The sequence below is a fragment of the Cavia porcellus genome, unplaced genomic scaffold, assembly GCF_034190915.1.
Source record: "Cavia porcellus strain 051 isolate PalLab524CR breed Dunkin Hartley unplaced genomic scaffold, mCavPor4.1 scaffold_5, whole genome shotgun sequence".
NCBI lineage: Eukaryota > Metazoa > Chordata > Mammalia > Rodentia > Caviidae > Cavia > Cavia porcellus.
Window position 1 is genome coordinate 98,644,851 of NW_026947488.1, and position 16,927 is coordinate 98,661,777.

Sequence of the window (16,927 nt, forward strand, 5' to 3'; positions counted from 1 at the left end):
AAAGAAGTGAACAAGACCCGTGTCGGTGGTTTAAAGCCCATGCTTCCCTAGTTTATTTGGGTTACATGAGTACATGTGCACTGTGTACTTCACTGCCCATATCTAGAATACTTGGGATATTAAGGGCAGTTACTAGTTTTAGATTATTGCAGTTATTCCATAGAAGCTTGGTGGCATCAGGGTGGCCTCTTCGGGTGCTGCCCAGGGTGAGTTTCTGGGTGCAGAGCTGTCTTCCACACCCTGCTGAACCCACTCTTCATGTCACCTCCATCCATCTGGAACCAAGCCACCTGGAGTCCCCATGTGTTAGTTTGTAGTTGGTGGACATTTCCATGTCTGTATTCTCTGTCTGCTTCCCAGGGTTTAAACCAGCGCCTGTGAGAGACACACATAGAGAGCAAATAATCTCAGAAGGCCACTTTTCCTGGTTGTAAAAGTGATTGCACATTCTCATGCTCCTTTTATTTAGCTTCCACAAAGTATAAACACACCTCTAATCTGTGGTTCCTTTTTCAATATTGTATTTCCATCATGTCATTCAGAGAAACTGATGCAGCCATCCCTCCCTGCCATGCTGCTATTCGTACACACACCGTCTTGTCTCTCCTCACAAAATACCTCTGAAACGGGCGTTGTCTCCATGGCCATGAACAGACGAAGGCTGCCCAGTGAGGAACGAGGTGACGGCGTCCCTCTTTCAGTTGGGACTGGCCCAGGGAAGGCAGCAGAAGAACTCAGGCTGATGCTCAGGTCCAGACACAACTGCAGGTCCTCAACTCCACCCTCACAGGCTTTGAGACCCAGTTACTCTCCCTCAGCCTCAGGGCCTGATTCCTAACTAGGGGATGAGAACTCCACCATGCTTTCCTGATGTTACCTTTCCACTTCTGTCTTTCAGTTGGGTCTACACAAGTGAACAGGACTTGAATGGGAGTACCCACTGGGGGGTGATCGCAGCATACAGCGGTGCTGGCTATTACCTGGATCTGTCAAGGACCAGGGAGGAGACAGCTGGCCAGCTTGCTGGCCTCAGGAAAAACGCCTGGCTGGACCGAGGAACCAGGGCAGCTTTCATCGACTTCTCCATGTACAACGCCAACGTCAACCTGTTCTGCGTGGTCAGGTGCGTTCCAAGGCTCATGTGCCTCCTGTGGCTGGGCCCCACCTGTGTCCCTGTAGTGTGGAAGCCTTGGCTGAGCTGGCTAAGTGAGGTGCCAGAAGGGAGGGTTGAGGACATTTGGGGAAGAGACTCAGGATCCTAGAATATTGTGACTTAGAAAAAGCTGTTATGTCTGCTCCTCGTTCATTGCAAGGCTGGAAACATTCAGAAAAACTTGGTGATTTTAGCACACGATCGCAGCTGATCGGGGCTCCCACTCCTTCCCCACGTCCCCTGCTATCAGACCTTGACTCCTTCCCTCGAGTCTGCTGCTGCCAGATGGCACCCATCTATTGGGATGCGAGTTCAGCAATGAGGACCATGACCACGGACACCAGGTCCCTGCCGTGCTTGGCACTTACCCCGGGCACGCGAAGTCCTTCCTGCGGCCCTGTGAGGTCGTGTCCTGACCACTGTGGGAGACACTGAGGACACTGACAGGGACTTCCTCGCTCATCCATTCACTCACTCACTCATTCATTCATTCATTCATTTATTCCTGGGTGCCTGGTAGGTGCCCAGGCTCTGTCCTGGGCTCTTAGGACATCAAGGAGGAAAATGAGGGTCCCTCTCCTTACAGAACCTACGTTCAGTAAACAAAAGGGAGAAACAAATCTTACAGAATTTTGGATCATAATTTTTTTCTGGAAATGAAAAGCATAGAGTAAGGCAAGGGTATCTAGGCTTTACCTTGGATGGTGTGTGGGCAGCACCTAAATATCGACCACAAGGATTTCCTGCACTTAAATCTCCACACAAAATGGGGATAAGTACCAGCAGGGTCCATATTTTATCATCATTTTAGGCTAAACTTATTCTGCTTTCACGCCAGCTGCATTTTTTCCCATTGTGGTAGAAGATAGTGTCACATTAAATCAAGTTCTAGTCATTATTAGAAATGCATGAAAACCTGCTGCAGTTATCACTGAGCATTTCCCGACTTCCGTGAGGCTCTGCGGAGGATGGCAGCAGGCAGGCGACTCCGGCACCTAAGGGTCTGTTTAGAGAATGTCTTCCGTGTGTCCTTTGCCTCCTCCCCAGACTTCAGCGTGCTCACTGCCAGACCTGTCACTGTGTCTCTCTGCACTGTCTGGCAAGTTTCTGGACATGGCTGACACGTGCAGGACCACACTTGGCCAGCAAGCAGTGACCTCACTCACCAAGGTTGCTTGCTCCCCTTTGGGTTCACTCTGAAGGCACTGCTATCCTGCGAGAGAAAGCAGAGGAGCGTCATTCACTGCAAGCCCCCACCGTCACAGCTGGAGCAGCATGGGTCCTCAAGCTCAGGTCCCAGGTGTGGCCATTCCACAATGGGGCAGGTGACTGCAAGGTCATGGAGCCACACTTTCCATTTCAGTTTAATAGCAAGATGGCCCACGAAGGGAATTGTGCAAGTTTCTCATCTCAGTGCGACACCTGTAAAAAGGAAATCCCACAAGAAAAATCTTTAGTTCCGGTAGAGGAAAGCACTGAAGGTCAGGGATCCTGTGAGTGAAGACATCCCTGACATTGTTGCAGCCCCTGGGCACTCACTAAGTACCTGTGAAGAGGGGCTCTGGGAAGGAGAGAAGGGGGGGGGTGTGCAAACGACTTGGTGCCAATTAGGTACCAGCAAGTGAATGAATGAATGAATGAATGAATGGGACTCAGTTCTCAGCACTGTACATTGAAAAACAGAGAATGTCTTCTTCAAGCAGACCGTGCAGGTTTTGGTGTATTTCTTCCATTCAATATGTTTCCTAGTAGAGTGATTTGAACCCAATAGAAGTCCTAGAAAGACAGATTGGCTAACTTTTATGTGTAAGCATATTGTACAGTATTTTGAACAGTATGGATGCCCAAGAAGCCCAAGAAAGCCTGAGAAAGAAGGAATCCTTTAGGGTATGAGGTGTTGGGAAGCACAGATTCTCCAAGTATGGAGGTGTCGCCTTCTGTAAAAATAATTCATCACTAGCTGTCGGTGACCTGTAGCTGTTCTGGTGCAGGGACAGAATATGTGGCTGCTTCCCCTGGCCACACCCACATGTCCATGTTGTTTCTCTTGTTCTTATTGTAACGCAGGTTGTTGGTTGAACTCCCAGCAACGGGAGGCGTGATCACCTCCTGGCAGTTTCAGCCTGTGAAACTGATCCGCTATGTCACCTCGTTCGATTTCTTCTTGGCAGCCTGTGAGATTCTCTTTTGTTTCTTTATCTTTTACTATGCTGTGGAAGAGATACTGGAAATTCGCGTTCACAAGCTGCACTACTTTAGAAGTTTCTGGAACTGTCTGGATGTGGTGATCATTTTGGTAGGTTGGAGAACAGTGCCCATCCCCAGCTCTGTTCTAAAATGTGTTAATTACAGCCTTTAGTCTGCTCGGCCTTGTGGATCTGAATATCCTGGAAGAGAATCTAGAAGGCCCTGTCTCTTATATCAGTGTTTGTGTTACTAATTATTTTTCCATGTGCATGAGGAACCTTTCTGACTGTGAAGTGGACCAGCCTTCCTACTGAGCTCTCAATTAACTGCGCTAATCATGAGAATAACCCTAATTCACACTCATTTTTGGCATGCCATGGGGGATATGCAGAAGGTAGTTTCTTATTTTAAGGTTTTGATATTTTTCTTCGTTTGCTAGTAAAAATTAATTTACATTTTCCTGTACATGGGTCAAATGATGGCAAGAAGAAACACCGTGAACAGAAAACTCCTGCAGTCTAAAATTTCCTACAAATAGAAATAAAATTCGAGATATGCCTACCACAGTGCTTCGTGTAAGGTTCAAGAAATCAGAAGACCGTTATGTGCACAGGACTGGGACATATTTTACATGCTGCCTCTGCCCTGGATGCCTATGATCCTGAGTGCTTGTTCATTGTTTTTCTTCAGCTGAATCATTTAGGACAGAGCACTGTGGTGCGAAATGCAATTGAGGGTGTCTCTTCTTCCCTAACCTGGCCCATGTACAGTGGATTTGCACAAGCTCTTCCTCAGCAGTAACATTTCAGCTTTCACTGGATCATGTGTCCCATGTCTAATTTCTAAGCACTTAAACGATCTCATTGGAACAGCTGTGGCATTTAGTATTCGGTGTCCATGCTGCCCACTGTCCTGTCATGGACACCATACTCTGAAACCGGCCACCCCCACCTCTTCCTCAGGGCTCAGTCCATGGAGAATAACATCTTCATTATGTCCCGGAGAGCACACAGAAAGTACGCCCACCACCAGCACACACACAAGGGCAACTTGGAAACCCCTCACCAGGAAGGTGGCACAATGCTGTCTATCTATACATTTGCAGGGTACTTGCTGAAGACAGGAAAGAATGCATGACTGGAAATTACACAAGGGAGAGAAACCAGAAAATTTAAAACGAATTTTAAAACCACAAACAAAATCAGAAACCAAGATGAGGCCGAGCAAACAAGAGTAGGAAATCCTTTATGAGAGTGGCAGAAAACCCAGAAGGTGTTCCCCTTTGAATTGAGCTTGTCATGGTGTGATCTCTCCTCTGCACACTTCTGCACACATGTGTATCTGTGAGCACACACTCATAGATGCATGCACACACTGATATGGCTTCTGTTCCTAACCAAAGAGAACACAAGCAGTGTGCTTCACACACACTCTTCAGCATCGTGTGGCACTTGCACCCTTTGGTGTAGCTTTGGGTGAACACAGTGGTCAGCCCTGGACCCTGCAAGGGTAAGGAAAGAAAACTGGTTATTCTAAGGTCAGTCATTGGTCACCCACTCCAGTGAGATACAACTCTGTGCCTTCCAGCTCTCAGGGACAGCAATAGGAATCAACATCTACCAGACCTCAAGTGTGGAGGGGCTCCTGCACTTTCTGGATGATCAAAATATCTTCCCCAACTTTGAGCATCTGGCATCCTGGCAAATACAGTTCAACAGTATAGCCGCTGTCACAGTGTTTTTTGTCTGGATTAAGGTAATTTATACATTTCATCTTCTGCATTGTTAATATTTTTTCTTTCTTTGCATTAATATAAGCCATACAAATCATAGAGGACTTGAACTTGCCATGTGGCCAAATTCAGGCAGCCAGCTGTAGCTGCTTCTTAATTTATACCAAGGAAACCAGTGGAAGCCCTGAGACACCCCTCACTGGGGTTGAGGCTGCTTCCCCTGCTTCCTGAACCCATGTGCCGTCTCTCCCTCTGGGTTTCCTTTAACATGTGGCCACGCAGCCTGGGCCCAAGGTCCCCTGTCAGAAGTGAGCAGGGAGCTGAAGGAACTCAGAGAAAGGGGGGCACTTAGGGTATAGGGGAGGGGGAGGGGCTGCACCTAGAAATGCTCCCTGGAAGGACGGCCTCTCTCTAGGAGGCCAGGGGGAAGCCTCAGCATGGAGGCTGGACAGTCACATCCTTGAGGAGTCCCTTTGGCTGTGACCGCACTGTCCAGAGGGCAGCTGCTACCACACGTGCTATGTTTCCAGTTAAGGGAAGATGCCGTGCGAGTAGAAACTCAGTTCCTCAGCCCCACAGCCACGTTTTCAGTGCTCGGTGTCGCTGAATTGCTATTCGCTGCTGCATGGGAAATGGAAATAATAGAACATTTCCATCCTCACCAGTGTTCCCTGCAGCAGCTACTCTGGAAGGTTCCCTTTGGCTCTTTGTCTTCTGAGGTGGCCTCTGCACCCAGATATGCCCTTCTCCCAAGGGCACATCATCATGGGGGCTGTTTGCTCAGTCTCCTGCTTATTCAGGAGAAGCCTTCACTACACATCTAACCTCTCTCATAAAACAGGAACAGTAGCCAAGATCTCAGATGAACAGGAATGTAAAGTGATTTCTGTTACAGCAGCCCTCAGAAAAATTTCACTATGGTCAAAAACAGTCTCTGGCAGACCCTGAAGTCAAGTTTCATAGTGATTCCCTTTCGTCTTGTGCCTCAGGCTGTTGGATCTTATTTATTGCTTCCCCTTCCGAATTCCACCATCGAGTTCTCTGGGCAGGAACCCGATTGCACTGCTGACCCCTAGTTCTCCCAACCACTTGAGGCTGCGAAGCTTCAAGTCATCCTGCCTGTCCTGAGCAGGGGTCAGGGAGGCTTTGTTCAGCTACAGCTGGGCGGGGCCTCGCTGTTAGCAGCACTGACTGCCGGGGATAAAACCCAGTGTCAGGGTGGGTGTGGGGATCCATCCCTGCCTGGGTGACATGTGACATGGTGGTTACCAAGTCACAGCAGTATCTCTCCTTTATTAGGGATTTTAATTCTTCAGGGGTTGGGGGTACAATAATCACTTTCGTTCTACTCAAGCTTGATTTCAGTCATCCTGTTGCTGCCAGCAAGGCTGGGCAGAAGCCTGTCCCCTGCCTGCTGTGACCCCAGCACTCCTGTTTTGAAAGCCAGGAAAGAAGTTGCTGGAAACGGGATGGACGGGGTGGGGGTGGGTGTCATATCTCTCTCTCTCTCTCTCTCTCTGTCTGTCTCTCTCTGTCTTTCTCTCTCTCTCTCTCTCTCCTCCCTCTTCCTCTTCCTCTCTCTCCTTCTCCCTCTCCCTTTCTCTCTCTCTTTCTCTTTTTTCTTTACTGTGAGACTTTTACCATTTTAAAGAATCCAGCTTGGTGGCATGAAGGACAATCACAGTGGTGCAGCCGTCCCCATTGGGGTACCACAGCATTCTCAAAACTAAATGCGAGGCATTGTGTCCATTTGGCACTCAATCCCATCCCTCCTCCTGTCCCAGCCCCCAGTAGCCTCTGGTTCACTTGTGGACCCTGAATTGGCCCCCTCTAAGAGCCTCTCGTGTCAACCTCATCCTACCAGGCTCCTACAGCAACCTCTGTCTGGGGCTGCTCCCCCTCCAGGTGGAGGAGCCCGCCGTGTGCCCACCTGGTGGTGTCCTGTCCCCTTTGCTGTCCCTCTTTTGCAGCTCTTCAGATTCATCAGCTTTAACAGGACCATGAGCCAGCTGTCCACAACCATGTCTCGGTGTGCCAAGGACCTCTTTGGCTTCGCCCTCATGTTCTTCATTATCTTCCTGGCCTATGCCCAGTTGGCCTACCTTGTCTTCGGCACTCAGGTTGATGACTTCAGTACTTTCCAAGAATGTATGTAAGTATTGATAACATGAAGAAGAAAATTTAATCGGAGATAGCAATGCTCTCTCAAGGAGAAAGACATTTTCTCGGTCACTGTTTGACCAGCAAGTATTCAAAACAGTTATTCAAGATGAGAATGAATTACTTTTCCTGGAAACAGTGACCCACAAAGGCAAAGCAGATGACACAGTCTTAAGACTTCAGCCCTCACAGAATGAGCTAGAAATAGCCAAAGAAGCCAGCGTGTTCCAAAGACGGGGAGTTCAGCACCTGGTGCAAGGGAGGCTGTGGGGGGGGGCTGTTTGCAAATATTGTCATTCCTGTTGAGTATGCTTGCTTTGTATTTTGAACTTCAAGTTATTTTATAAGAAAAAGGTACTTCTAATATTCTAGGAAAAACCTAGCACAATACAGAAACTTTTAGGTTTCTCCAGAGTTCTCAAATACCCTAAACCAAACCGAGAAGCAGCTCAGACCTGGAGAGCTTGGCGACTGTGCAGGAGGCCACGCATGGTCCCTGCACTGCCAAGTAAATAAACAGATGCTGTTACCAGGCATGAGGACCGTTTCTAAGGAGTCAGCACTTAGCAAAGGAGAGGAAGCTGGTGACAGTGACGGTCGACAGGGCCTTGTCAGCGGGGATCCCTGATGCATCTTCCTGTCTGATAAAAGTCAGGAGTGGAATGATTTTCGTAAGACAGGGCACAGTCAGCCCCATAGACCTGGCTTTGAGTATTGGATTTATTGATGTATTGATTTTTGAACACACAGAACTCTGCCAATCACTCAGAAATCATCTCTCTTTACCCTTTAGAGCCTATAACTTCATATCCTTGGAAAATGACCATATGGAGATTTATAGTCACCACATTTTACTCAGATTAAGTATGGATTCCTAGGGATGTTTGCAACATTAGCCATCCAATAATAATTAATATTAGCCAATTGGAAATGCATATCATATGAAAGCAAATCTGTTTTAATATTCTAGAATACGTCAGTTGTTGTAAGTAGCAAGACTTTTCCAAACAGATCTTCCTAAAAGATCCAAAGCTGTGAAATCACCCTAAGAAGCATTGCACTGACGGTTGGGCATTCTTTGGTTTCGTACTGTTTTGTTTTGTTTTGTTTTTGTAGCGTCACTCAATTCCGTATCATTTTGGGCGATGTCAACTTTGCAGAGATTGAGGAAGCTAATCGAGTTTTGGGACCACTTTATTTCACTACCTTTGTGTTCTTTATGTTCTTCATTCTTTTGGTATGTACATTTTTGTTTATAGTGGGGTGATTTAAACTTCATGATCACAAATCACCACCTTCTCTTCTGTCTCACACTCCCAAGGAAGACCCCAGAAGGAGGAAACAGTGTCTAAATTAGAAAACTTACTCTACATCTACTGATTCACAGTGTTAAGCCTTCCTCAAACTTCTTTTCATGGCGCTGGATTATAGATAGAGATATCAAAAAATTAGAACAAATTTATCAGCTAGCCAGAGTATGCTTTGCCTCAAGGTAGAATATGCTGGCATTCCTTTTTAATATAAATGTCATCGTTTTCATATACAGTCGCTCTCTTGACTTTTGCTTGTCTCTTTTCTCTTTTAAACAAAAATACAGATGGTTCAAAGGCCCACGATGTCAAGAGTAGTATGAGAGTGAATTCTTCCCTGTAAAGATTAAGGCTTTCTAACTTACATTTCACACCGTGTAAGCGTCTAGAGACTGCCTACAAAGAATACTTAAATATTAAGTTTAAGACCAATTTAAACAATGAATGGAAATTCCTTTAAAAGATATTTCCAAAAAATTTTTGTTCCTTTAATTTAGCACACAGTAACACTTCCATTTCTGCCCAAAGTTCATTAAGGTTTTTCGGAAGTGTTTGATTGTTTGCCTATGTCTCCACTGGGAGAGGAGGTGAGGTTGGCGTAACTGATGCAGTGGGTGTTTTCATCTGTACCCTACCACATAAGACTTCCTTACATAAAGAATCGTCTTAATAAAATTTACAGAATTGCTCCCATTTTCAGTAAGTGTTGCACAGGTCATTTGTGAGAGGTTCCAGCAATTCAGTGGGAAATTTCCAAAGTCAGCCAGGTCTCCCGTGTTGGCAGCCGTGTACAGATTGAACAGGAGACCAGTGGGCAGCAGGACGGTGCAAGTCCATGTTTTGCTTTTTTTTTTTTTTTTTTCCTTTTTTCCGGTACCGGGGATCGAACTCACGACCGCCTGTCTGCAAGGCAGGTGCTTATGCCACTGAGCTAAATCCCCAGCCCCAGGTCCATGTTTACCTTGCTGTATGCATGCACAGTGGCTAGATTTTGGGTTTAATCCTCCTCCTGTGCTATGGTAAAGTTTCTAGGACCACATTGGCGGACCTTTTAGAGCTTTCAGTGATTAAAAACAGACTGCTGCAGGGTGCACACTGTACGTTCACCACCACCATCCTCAGGAAAGAATAACCTTTGTCCTGCTCATACATGCGTGCTATTTTTCATGCTGGGGCACCCAAACGTCTAACAACACAAAGACCAGGGATGGAGACTCCTGCAGTAACCCTTCCACTGACCTCGAGCCACCTAGGTTTTTCAGAGTGTCGTCTGCCACATGAGTAACACAACTGTGGAGCTTGAAGGGCTCAGATGAGGACTGGTTAGAACCAGCACCTTCTAGGTCATGTGGTCATTTTATCAGATCAGTCACCAGCACAAGAAAAAGAGCCCTTAGGTTTCGTTTATATCCTACAATAATTTCCGTTATGCAAAAAAGGAAATTGTTTTTCTCACCCCCATAGATATTTACAAGATAGATGATAGATAGATGGATGGATGGTAGACAGATAGATGAAAGCCAGGCGGATAGATGGCAGGGAGGCTGCTTCCAGTGCAGACTCGTCTCTGGAGGAAATGGGGGGCTGAGGTCACTTCCGCTTCCCAAGCCTCCTGCCCGCTGTTCATTCAGTGGCTATTCAGAAAGAGTCCAAAACCAGTGGTATAAAGTGGCCCTCATCAACCCACACACAGGGAGAGAACTCTGGGACATGAGCCCGTCTGATAATGAGAGGACCTGCTGACAGTCAGGATGGGAGGGAGGCCTACACTTCACAAGCCTTTCTCTGCCTTCCTCGGTCTCCCCTGAGTGCTGTGACCTGTTTCACCTAAGACACTCACAGACTTCACTTAGCCCTTGTAAAGCAAAAGTAGAACATGAAATGACTGCTTGGAAGGGTGAAGGTAGGAGATGTCATTCAAGCTGACACTCTCCACCCTTGGACTGGAGCAGGTAGCCAGGAAGTTAGGTGTTGACTGTGTTCAGTTCTCAAACTGCCCTAAAGGATAGAGACATACTGGCCTACTAATTTAAGAGAGCCCTGATTTGTTTAGTCATCACTGGTTAGTAACTATTTATACAGCAGCTATATTCCTGTATTTATGTGCTTAATACATGATAAATTACCATGTTTACTGTGTATTAACAGTGCAGGGCAGTGTGTTAGATGATGAGGGTATCATGGTAAAAAAAACAGTCTTGCCAGGCCCAGGGAAACCGCATGGATTTGTGGGGAAAACCGACATAGTGAAATACACCATCCTATAGCCACGAACGTTACACCCTAAAATCTCAGGGGCAAACGAAAGAGGTTCTCCTGGGTGCAGTATTTCAGGAAAATCTGTTGGCCACAGATGGTGGTGGTGGAAAGTTTATCACCAGGGGGAAATGGTCAGGAAAGAAGCAGGCTTTCCCTTAACAACAGTAGCTTAAGGTCTAAGCACCCACAGTGTGTCAGGGCCTGTCCTGAATGCAGGGCACAAATCACTGTGTTAACTCCCACAGCCAGGCTGAAAGGGATGGGGTATTTGTTTTCCCACTTTATAAATGCAAAGCAAAACAAATCCTACAAATGAACCTTACAACAGCTAAAGCCAGGTTTCACTCATACCTGCGGTCCCAGCATTCACGCTGTAGTTGGGTTTCACCCTAGGGCACTGAAAAAGAAATCATGGTAATTAAACAGCTTTAGTCTTGGTGTTGCCCAGACTGAAACCTAAGTTTGCTCCACTGCAGTGTCTTCATCTTTTCCACAAAGCTTTTCTTTGCTCTATTTCCACTACATTCCTATTTGTAGAAGTCTTTGTAACTTTTTGAAACATGATCAATAAATCTCAAGTATGATTATTTAACAACATTTAGAGTAAGCACAGTAGGGCTTTCGTTGTGTGTGTTGACTGTTGAAATCTGAATGGCTTTTCCAAACAGCTTTACAACTTACCTGAAAAATTTTAAATGTACAGAAAACAAGGAAAAATAATAAAAGGATCGCACCATTCATAAGTAAATCGCTAGACCTTTTATCGTTTCTTTTTGAAAAATATGTGGTTTATAAGTAAGGACATAATGTTCCCTTTGGCATGACAATGGAAAATAGTGTTCTCAAATAATATGGTAGGAAGCCTGTTAAACTATAAAGCATTCAGACTGCGGAGAAAAGGTCACTACAAAGGCATATGTTAACTCCTGGTAATATATATGAGTTTTTTCCTTTACTTTGACTGACAAACAGAATATGTTTTTGGCCATCATCAATGATACTTACTCAGAAGTGAAATCTGACATGGCCCAGCAAAAAGCTGAAATGGAACTCTCCGATCTTATCAGAAAGGTAGGCTAATCTCTGTTTCTCAGAATATTTTTTACTGCCTACGTAAAATGAATATTACGTCGTCCAACTTTACAAGATACTGTTGATCCCCTGACATTGTTTAAAAGAAATAGTAGATCATTATATTTCAAGAACAGTGTAAAAAGCTGTCTGAGTGGAGGCTTGGTGGGTGTGTTGGTAGGTTGGATTTAAATTCTGGAATCCTTTTATGCCTTGAATCAGGTTCTCAATAATCCTGTGACTCAAGATCTGAGTGCCTTCCTAAGTTTTGAAGTGTCCTCTGTTGACTCTTTTTAGGCTCTGAGTTCAGAATAAACTGGAAGGGAAGATTATAGAAAGAGGCATCTAGCTTGCCTACCTCCTTTAAAATCCACTTTAAAAGCTTTTAGAGAAAAATATAGTCACGGACTCTGGACTTTCTAAGGCAGCTAGACAGCAGATGAAGGAGAATGTCCCTGGAACCGAGGCCGCAGCCAAGCCTGAGAATGTGTCCTTCATTAAACAGAGGGCAGGACAGAAGGGCAGCCTGGCTTTGGTCTACTCAGTGTGCCTTCATCATTTAGTTTAGAGTAAAAGCTACACTACAGTGTGTAAGGAGTTTAAGGGACACGGTTTGTTTGCTGGCACCATGTTGGTGCCATGAAGGCTCAGTGGCTCCTTCACTTGGGTTCCTGTTGGCACCACCAATGGGTCCTATGTGGGGAAAGCTTCAGCTTCCAGCAGAGCCCCTTGGGTGAGACCTAAGGTTCACACGGTCTTGAATTCTGCACCGCACTGGCCTGCATTTTAGCCAAGCTCCCCTGTGTGCGTCTCACTCCACACGATGTGGTTGTGGGGTGCTCCAAGCTGGGTTACCCTGGGTTTGTTTATCAGTGCCAGGCCTTCAGAACATGGCTCAAATCTGAGCTCTGAGAGCAGATCGCTGGCAGCAGTGCACAGGACACTCCAGGCTCTTCGGTCTTCATCTCACCTGTCACCTAGGTGACAGATGCCCATCACGTTCAGTGACCAGGACGGCACTGCTTTCAGGCAGGTGCTGACAGTGCCTGGGCTTCTGCTGAGCTCACACTCAGGGCATAGTTTGAGGAAGTAACATGGGGAGGCAAGAAGCACTCACGGGCTTCTCAGAGTGCGTTTGTAATGTTTTAAATTTCTGTGTACTAAAAAAAATTAAGTTTATGCCTATTTCTCTCTAAATCTACAACTGATGCCAAGGGAGTTTTGTAATGTTTTGATTAAAAGTTTTAAAGGTCACAGAACAGTCGAAATTTCTTCTGTTGATTTTTTTAGATTCCCGTGAACAAGTTTAGCTTTTACAGCCCTTCACTGCAGTTTGCTTGTGGGAAATCCTCACCTTTATTCTTCTGGGATTTTTAACCTGCTTTTCATAGGGTGGTAAGAGCTATGAGGTATGATAAAATTAAACGGCCAGGCATAGTGCAGTAGCCCAACCCTGTAGACCTAGCTACTCAGAAGGCTGAAGCAGGAGAGTGCCTAAGCAACATGGCAAGACCTAGTCTCTCAATAGTAAAGTGCTAAACAGACAATAAATAAGCAGTCCATGCCTCGGGTTTCTTGGTGTTCTTGTAGAACAGTGTATATTCCTGTACTCCAGGGTAGACCCCTGTGGAATAGGTGATGATTTTCACTCCTGTTACCTAAAGTGGAGCACATACATGAGGAAAGGGGCCTTAGTTCTTCTTGCTCACTGAAAAATGCTGGGTCTTCCCGTACAGGTCTGTATTTTCATTATTCACTGATGAACACACACTGAGTGGCCCCACCAGCTTCTGGATTTATGAATAGGGGGCAGAGTGAATGCAGGAGAGTATACTAAACCGGATCCTTTTCTTTTGCCCTGTTTTCTTTTTCTTCCCTTTTCCCTTCCTTCCCTTTCTCTTCCCTTTCCTGACTTCCTGTCATTTCCCTCTGTAATAGGGCTACCATAAAGCCTTGGTCAAACTAAAGCTGAAGAAAAGCACCGTGGATGACATTTCAGGGAGTCTGCGGCAAGGGGGAGGCAAGCTGAACTTCGATGAACTTCGGCAGGATCTCAAAGGGTAGGAGTCCAGCCCTGGCGGTCAGGACAGGAGGGTGCTGTGTCGGAGCCTGGGGGCCCGGGCACTCGGAGACAGACTCTTCCCCAGAGGCAGGCATCTGCTAGAATGTGCTGGAGACTAGCCCCGTGCAGTGCTGTTTGCCTTGCTCCCGCACTCTGACGTCTCTAAGTTTGGGCTGCACCCATGCAGGATGGGTTCATCGGGCCCTCTCGAATCCTTCCAGGAAAGGCCACACTGATGCGGAGATTGAAGCAATTTTCACCAAGTATGACCAGGACGGAGACCAGGAACTCACCGAACACGAGCACCAGCAGATGAGAGATGACCTGGAGAAAGAGAGAGTGAGTCTCCCCTGGGGTCAGCCCTCCCCATGTGTCAGGTCCTACTCCAGCAGTGGGCTATTCCATCCCTCTCTCTCCCTTTCTTTCCATCTGGGTATCAGTATCAAGCTTACTCCAAAAAGGACGTAATGATTCTGTAAGGTGAAATAAAATAGTGTGACTGTAAGAAATTCAGAGTAAGGAGTGATACAAAACTGACATGAGAACATAGTAGGTGGCGTGGTGGTGAACGGCTGTGTACGACCGTGGAAAACTCTAGAAGATTCACCACCACTGCCCTGGATGTGCAGTGTGCACCCACTTCCCGTTGCCCACGACCCCAGCCATGCGCGTGGGTCCTGTGTGCCTGCTCTCCCGTGACGACCCCGTGTTCTTCAGGAGGACCTGGACTTGGACCACAGCTCCTTACCACGGCCTATGAGCAACCGGAGTTTCCCAAGGAGCCTGGATGACTCTGAGGAGGATGATGACGAGGACAGTGGCCACAGCTCCAGGAGAAGGGGAAGCATCTCCAGCGGGGTCTCCTACGAGGAGTTTCAAGTGTAAGTCTGAAGGAAGGGGCCAGATTGGGGTTCCAGGGTCCTTCTGTGACAGCTGCTCCCCTCTTCCCCTGTTCCTTTCAGGTCAGTCTTTTCCACTACAGTTACCAGTTCTTCTGTTACTTTTATTAGTAATTTTTTCTCTTTATAAAAAAATGTGTTTATTATAGGAGAATCAACAAAGAAAAGCAAAATAAAGCATTAAAGTATGCCATCTTCCTACCAGCCACAGCGTTCACTAGTTGTCATGTGTTTTCATCACTATTCTTATGTTATTGTGGTTTCATGTATGGTCCACCCTGGAAGATCACTTGAGAAAAATGTGAATATTTCTGTGCGTAGAGGAGAATAGAGGTTTTGTGGGTCCAGTTGCTTTATAATGTTATTCAACTCACCTGTTTTCCTGCTGGTTTTTTTCTCCACTTTGGAAAGTGGGGTATTAAATTCTCCAACAGTTATTATTAAATTATCATTTATCCCTTCAATTCTTTTTTTTTTCTTGGTCTTTTTGAGGCAGGATCTTTCTATCCAGTTCAGGCCGGCCTTGGGCTCACTTTGTAGCCCAGGCTGATCTTGAATTTGCAACGATCCTCCTGCCTCAGCCTCCCAAGTGCTGGGATTACAGGTGTGTGCCACCACGCTGGATTTATCCCTTCAGTTCTGTAAGATTTTATTTTGTGGATATTAGAACTCTCTGATTTCATGTCTCTCCCTAGTACATTGATCTTGTTTTTAATTATAAGGTAGTTTGGTTCACCCTACCTTTAATAGAATGTGCTTTTTTAAAGTTTTGTCTGATGCTCCTGTAGCCACTCCAGCCTCAGGGCTGCTGTTCATGTAGCATCTGGCACCCTCTCACTTTCAACCTGTTTGTATCTTTGTATATAAATGTATCTCGTGTAAACGGCATATGTTTAAGTTTGTCTCTGTGGTTGGTTTATCCATTTATATTTAATGTTATTGGTACAGATTTACATCTACAGTGTTACCTGTTGTTTTCTGTATGTCCTGTGTTTCTTTTGTTCCTCTTCCTCCTTTGTGGCTGTAAGTAGATATTTTCTGGTGTCCCATTTGACTTCCTTTAACTTTTTATGCAGTTTCTAAGTTACTTTCTTAGTGGTTGCTATAATGCTTAGGCAATGCAGAGCGGCCTATGACAATCTGTTGCTAATTTCTAGTAATTAACCAGCGACGTATCGAACAGTCTTCTCTAGTTCCTTTTGTTCACTCCCCTTTTTGTGCTAGGTAGATAGAAGTATTCTTCAGTAGCTGTTTCAAATGCAGCATTGCCTTGCTATGTTATCACTGTAAGCAAAGATAAGTTCTATGTTTATAGTGTTTGCTGTACTGATATTCCTACTTACCGTATCTGACTCCCTCATATGCTTCAGAACTCAGGTTTCTGTCTTGCATCCTGTCTGGTGTCTTTTCCTTTCTCCAGTACAACCTAGCTTTTACTGACCGCCACTGGCCAGCTATTGTGAAGTACATTACATTTCTGTGTGGTACAGGTCCAACAGTCAGATTACATACAAATCTTATACAACTATTTTGTAAACTGATACCAAAGAGGGAAAAGATATTATCTATAGTATGTTTTATACTTACGTGGCTGTTTGTATTCCCTGTTTTTCATAAATGTTTTAATTAGTTTCTGGGGACTTGCTTTCAGCATAAAGATCTTCTTATAGTGTTTCGTTTAAAGCAGGTCTCCTAGCGGTGAATTCTCCCCATCTGGGTTCTTCTGGGCATGTTTGCCTCCTTCTCTGTTTACAAATAAACAAATGTTTATCTCACTGAGAGTTCATTGCACAAGAGGAGTCCATTTTCTTGCTCTTTTTAAATATTTCTAAATACTTTTAAACATCGTTTTGCCTTGAAACATGTTAAATTTGTATGTCTTGGTAGGCGTTTCAGGTTTAACTTAATTTCAGTTCTATGAGTTTCTTGGACATACATTTTTCCCCAAGTTGTGGAGATTTCCACATAGGACTTCTGCAGATATGGTAGCACATCGATTTACAAAGTTAATTTGCTTTACGATCTGGGAAAAGACTGCTGTCTGTGTTTGTGTGGGGAACGCAGCCATGGGTGTGTTTGCTACTCCATGTAAGT

At 45.5% G+C, this 16,927-nt stretch overlaps 1 protein-coding gene across 1 annotated transcript in view; it reads left to right on the forward strand.

Moving 5' to 3' along the window:
* Pkd2 (polycystin 2, transient receptor potential cation channel) overlaps positions 1-16,927 on the forward strand; it is a 44,877-nt gene that overhangs the window by 19,244 nt on the left and 8,706 nt on the right. Inside the window, exons 5-13 of the mRNA XM_063249402.1 lie at positions 899-1,123; positions 3,221-3,449; positions 4,928-5,095; positions 7,043-7,224; positions 8,349-8,469; positions 11,774-11,872; positions 13,811-13,932; positions 14,156-14,273; positions 14,652-14,815. Coding sequence (XP_063105472.1) covers positions 899-1,123; positions 3,221-3,449; positions 4,928-5,095; positions 7,043-7,224; positions 8,349-8,469; positions 11,774-11,872; positions 13,811-13,932; positions 14,156-14,273; positions 14,652-14,815 — 1,428 coding nt within the window. The remainder of the gene's footprint in view (positions 1-898; positions 1,124-3,220; positions 3,450-4,927; positions 5,096-7,042; positions 7,225-8,348; positions 8,470-11,773; positions 11,873-13,810; positions 13,933-14,155; positions 14,274-14,651; positions 14,816-16,927) is intronic.